This window comes from Rutidosis leptorrhynchoides, chromosome 2 (assembly GCF_046630445.1).
Source record: "Rutidosis leptorrhynchoides isolate AG116_Rl617_1_P2 chromosome 2, CSIRO_AGI_Rlap_v1, whole genome shotgun sequence".
In the NCBI taxonomy this organism is placed as follows: Eukaryota; Viridiplantae; Streptophyta; class Magnoliopsida; order Asterales; family Asteraceae; genus Rutidosis; species Rutidosis leptorrhynchoides.
In genome coordinates, this window is record NC_092334.1 from 323,014,082 (window position 1) to 323,018,866 (window position 4,785).

A 4,785-nucleotide genomic window follows, 5' to 3' on the forward strand; every position below is an offset into this window, starting at 1 on the left:
ATATGAGCTTATTTATAAAAGCTTTTTCTTCATATTAGTGTTTTAGAAGTTTTAATTCGGGTAGTATCTACCCGTTAAGTTTATACTTAGTAGCTAACATACAATTTAACTACTACAATTCTATATGAAAAACTGATTACAATAATATTTCGCGTTCAAACTATTATACAATATTTTTCAAACTTGCAATACCGCTATATAACATATAGCATAAGATATAGCACACAATAACTTTGATACAAAGCAGTTGTGAAGACAATTCTAGTTAATACGCAAGTCGTTCAGCAAAGGCAATAAAGACACGTAATTCATAAGTCCAGAAGCAAGTCATGCATTCGAGTTTTACTAGTATTATTTTCCATCCTTGGCCTTGAAAAAAATAACCGTTGTGACCGTTGACTAGGCAGCATGTTGTAACGTTTTCAAAAGGACGGGGGTTACATAATGCTCATGCTACTACAAAAAAGATAATAGACACGTCCAATAGAAACGGGTTTCTATGAGCTTAATATAATCCCATTTTTAAAAGGTTTTAGAAACAGGTTTATTTGGATGAAACATATCTCTATTTCAAGAAACACCCGCAAAAGTATAAACACGTCTTATAAGAATGAAACCAGTTTCTATTCCACACTTTAGAGACGGGCTATATAATCAAAACGGTTTGTTTTCTATAAGACCGGCGTGTTTAGTAGAACCGGTCTTCATATCTACTATGTACGCATCGTGTATATCAACATATTTGTCTATTCCTATTTTTTTTCTCAACTGTTGTTAATATCCAACTCAAAAGTTATGATATCCAACCGTCCATCAATTTTTGGGGAAATAATACACATTCATCTCCATCCCCACTATAAACCCGGCCTACCTCTCGCAACTATCTTCAATCGCCATCGTTATTCCGTCGAAACTACAACTGCATCTTTCATCAATTTTTGCAGTTTATTGACATCGAAACGAATGTATATCCTAACATTTGGTTTCGTCAATTTTGCAGTTGTTTGTGTTGTTTAGAATTTATTTTGGAGTTTTTGTTTGTAGTCTATTTGATTCAAAGGTTATCATTTGGTCTGATTACCGTAATTTTTAGTCTAGGTGGGTACCTAAATGTGATCCGGTTATATAATTCACAATATGCAGTTTTGTGATTTGGTATTCACCTTTTATGTTTTTATTCAAATACGGAGTACTTAATTACATTTAAGTAACAGAAGATAAGGAATTTTGAGTATAAATTCCATTTACTTGTGAATGGATGGTTACATGTAATTGACACCCCCATCTGCTTACATTATATAAAATTGTACTTTAAATATGTGGTTGTGTTTAAGTATGTCTTGAACTTGATAGGTTAAACGGAGAGCATTCACCTTACAGTTGCTGCCATCTCCAAACCTCATCACTATGGTACATTTAAACAAGCTTTAACTTTACATTTACTTATATTGTCTTTATATTGTCGCTCCTAGGGGTGTACGTTCGATCGGCTTATGATTACATTGTTGTAATTGGTTTGAATAAATCGGTTTATTTGGGTCAGTTTATCATTAAACCGGATTTAAAATTCGGGGACTATATGCATCATTTGTGTCTCTCAATCAATACTTTTGGATTTTCTTCTTAAAATTTTATCCTAAAAACGTAAGAGTTTTATTATGCTTATACAATTCAATGTTAGCTTGTTTTCAAATTATAACATGTCGATATTGACATCCTTTTAGGATTCATGAAGATGTTCGTTGGATTTTTCTTAAGGTAAATTTTCTTCATTTTTAGACTTTTTTGTGCCGTTGGTCCCTCGATTATACTCCAAAAAGTGGACAGCGTCCCTTTCATTTTTTTTTCTGCTTACAGCATCCCTCCATTATCACATTTAAGCATACCGAGTCCCTCCATCAACTTTTCGTTAAAAAGGTCCGTTAACCCTTGTCATGTGACTTGCATGTGAGGGTAAAATCGTCCTTTTCACTTCTTCTTCATCTTCTTCACTTAAATAGAGGGACCACTGACGCAATTTTTTTTATAATTTATATATTTTTAATTTCTAAAAAAAAACAAAAAAAAAAACTTTGTGGCGAATTTTCATATCTGAGATTAGAAAATATAAATATTTACGTATTTTCATATCTGAGATAAGAAAATATAAATATTTACTTGAATTTATAAATATTTTCTCTTATAATTTTCATATCAGATCAAGTTACTTACTTGAGGATTTAAACAACAAATTAATCACAGATTCCTGATCTAGAACAGTTTCCTAACACTCGTTCATCATTAAGTCGAATTATCAGCAACAAATTTGTGGCGAATTAGATCGAGTTCTTCCTTTGTATTCGTCTTATGGTGATTTGGTCTCAAGAGTGATTCAGACACTTTCAGAACGAATTAAACACATATTATGATTCCTTATCGATCACTCAAGCTATATGAAGCTTCAAATCCGATTGAGAAACAACACAGAAGTACAGATTTCGAAGTCAAACTTTTGTTCTTCGTGGTCAACGATTTGATTCGAACGATTCGTGATGTTTCTGTTTAATCAATTGATTTGAGAGTAATAAGATGATGATATGGAGCGATTTTCATGAAGGAATCATGGTCTAAAACAGTCCAAAAATTGAGTTTGATTTTTTTGAAGATCATCTTCATGTTCATGACTGTTCATCGATTTAATTTGCAGATGTTGTTTATGATCAAAGTTTGTTACAGGAACATCTTAATCGCTGCTGTTGGAACTCAACTCAATCAGTTGCAGTTCCTTATTCAAACTATTGATGATATTGATAACGTGTAAAGAGATAGAGATATATACCCCGTATAAATACAGAGATAGATATATACCTGGTATATATGTATGTACAGAAAAAAGAGGGTTGTCAATATAAATATAAATATAAATTATATTTATATAGTTATTATTATTATTATTATTATTATTATTATATATAATAAAGCATTTAATTTTTTTTTAGAAATTAAAAATATATAAATTATAAAAAAAATTGCGTCAGTGGTCCCTCTATTTAAGTGAAGAAGATGAAGAAGAAGTGAAAAGGACAATTTTACCCTCACATGCAAGTCACATGACAAGGGTTAACGGACTTTTTTAATGAAAAGTTGACGGAGGGACTCGGTATGCTTAAATGTGATAATGGAGGGATGCTGTAAGCAGAAAAAAAAAACGAAAGGAACGCTGTCCACTTTTTGGAGTATAATCGAGGGACCAACGGTACAAAAAAGTCTCATTTTTATATACTTATATCCATATATACTATATTAAGTGTATTGTTTGTTCATATTATTTTGGATTTGGGTAAACTTTGATATGCTATGAGTTGTTTAAGTTAAATATTGATACTCTTAGATACTTTCTTTTGAAATTAGTGACACCAACAAAAAAGGAGGTTGGGAGTGTGGTTACTACGTGATGCGGTGGATGAACGGTTCATCTATTCTAAACAAGAGAATTTTCCATAAACTGTAAGTGTTTGTAATATATATATATATATATATATATATATATATATATATATATATATATATATATATATATATATATATATATATATATATATATATATATATAAAGTACAAAATAAACCGACCTCTTATTTGTTACATAACGATTATTATAATTTATTTTTCTTAAACAGATCCCTTGGGACCGTACAGACTCATACGAAGCGACGGAGTTAGACATTATTGTTGCTTTGTGGCTATCATATTATTTGAAGACTTGTAATAGTTAGTTTTGTTGTATGACTATGAATTAAGTCTTTGATGGTATTTTGCTTTGCTTCTTTTGTATGCCAGATTGAGATTGAAAATGAAGTTTTTATTTGCTTTTATATATGATTCAGCTTTTGTCTTTCGTGTTGTATTATACGAGTAATAATGTTGCAAATACAGCGACTAGTTTATTTATGATTATGTATCTGTTTAATATTGTCCAGGTGGAATGTATTAATGGAATATATAAATTCATTTCTTATATATAAATATATATCAAACTATAAATATCTTTCCCTTTGTTATCTTTTATACAATAGAGATATGTGTTTTGATTTGAAAGTGGTCTCTAAAACGTTTGAGAAACTGGTTATAAATAATAAACAAGTTCCTAAACACTTTTAGAAACGGGTTGAATATTAGAACACCAACTCTAAACACCGAGAATAGAAACCGGCTCTTTAAAAGTTTTACAAACATCCCCCTTTAGAAATGGGTTCAAGAACCCGTCTCTAAAGTGCCAAACAACCTATTTCTAATCACATTTTCTGTAGTAGTGCCAACAGCCCCGTAATAATCTAAAAATCTTATTTCTCACCCCAACTAGTGAATCCGTCACTTGTGGGAATGTTTTATTTAGTAGTTGCAATCCTATGTTCTTTTTCTCAATTTGATGAGAAGCGAACATTATTAACCCGTAGACATAACATGCTTCTTTATGTTGCACGTTTGAAGCTCTTTCTAAAGAACGAAGTCCTAAGTTGGGATAGGTAGAGTCAAAATAGGCTCTCAACCCGTAGCGTAAAATTTCATCTGGTTCCCCGCATTCAATGCTTTAAAGAAAACACGGCGTAACTTATGGTCTCCCCAATGTGATATACCCCATCTATTAAAGGAAAACCTTTTATAAACTAAGGCATGCCTGGAACGTCTTTCAAAAGTTTGACAAACTAATTTCGTCATAAATAATTGTGCCGATGAACTCTGACCAACTATAGACAAGATTTAATCAATCATGTCCCCGGGTAGGTCTTCTAAAATATTCGGTTG

General features: G+C 31.3%; 1 protein-coding gene across 2 annotated transcripts; it reads left to right on the plus strand.

The window, feature by feature from the left end:
* Positions 1-581: 581 nt before the first annotated feature.
* LOC139891864 (uncharacterized) lies at positions 582-3,778 on the plus strand. Of its 2 annotated transcripts, XM_071874881.1 has the most exons (4): positions 582-717; positions 1,354-1,410; positions 3,391-3,486; positions 3,660-3,778. In XM_071874881.1, exons 1-4 carry the CDS (start codon positions 611-613, stop codon positions 3,700-3,702), a joined length of 303 nt encoding a protein of 100 aa, XP_071730982.1. In that variant the 5' UTR covers positions 582-610; the 3' UTR covers positions 3,703-3,778. The 2 variants fall into 2 exon arrangements, 1 of the variants encoding a protein (XP_071730982.1); XR_011773878.1 differs by lacking the exons at positions 582-717; positions 1,354-1,410 and adding an exon at positions 1,681-1,758.
* Positions 3,779-4,785: the final 1,007 nt, after the last annotated feature.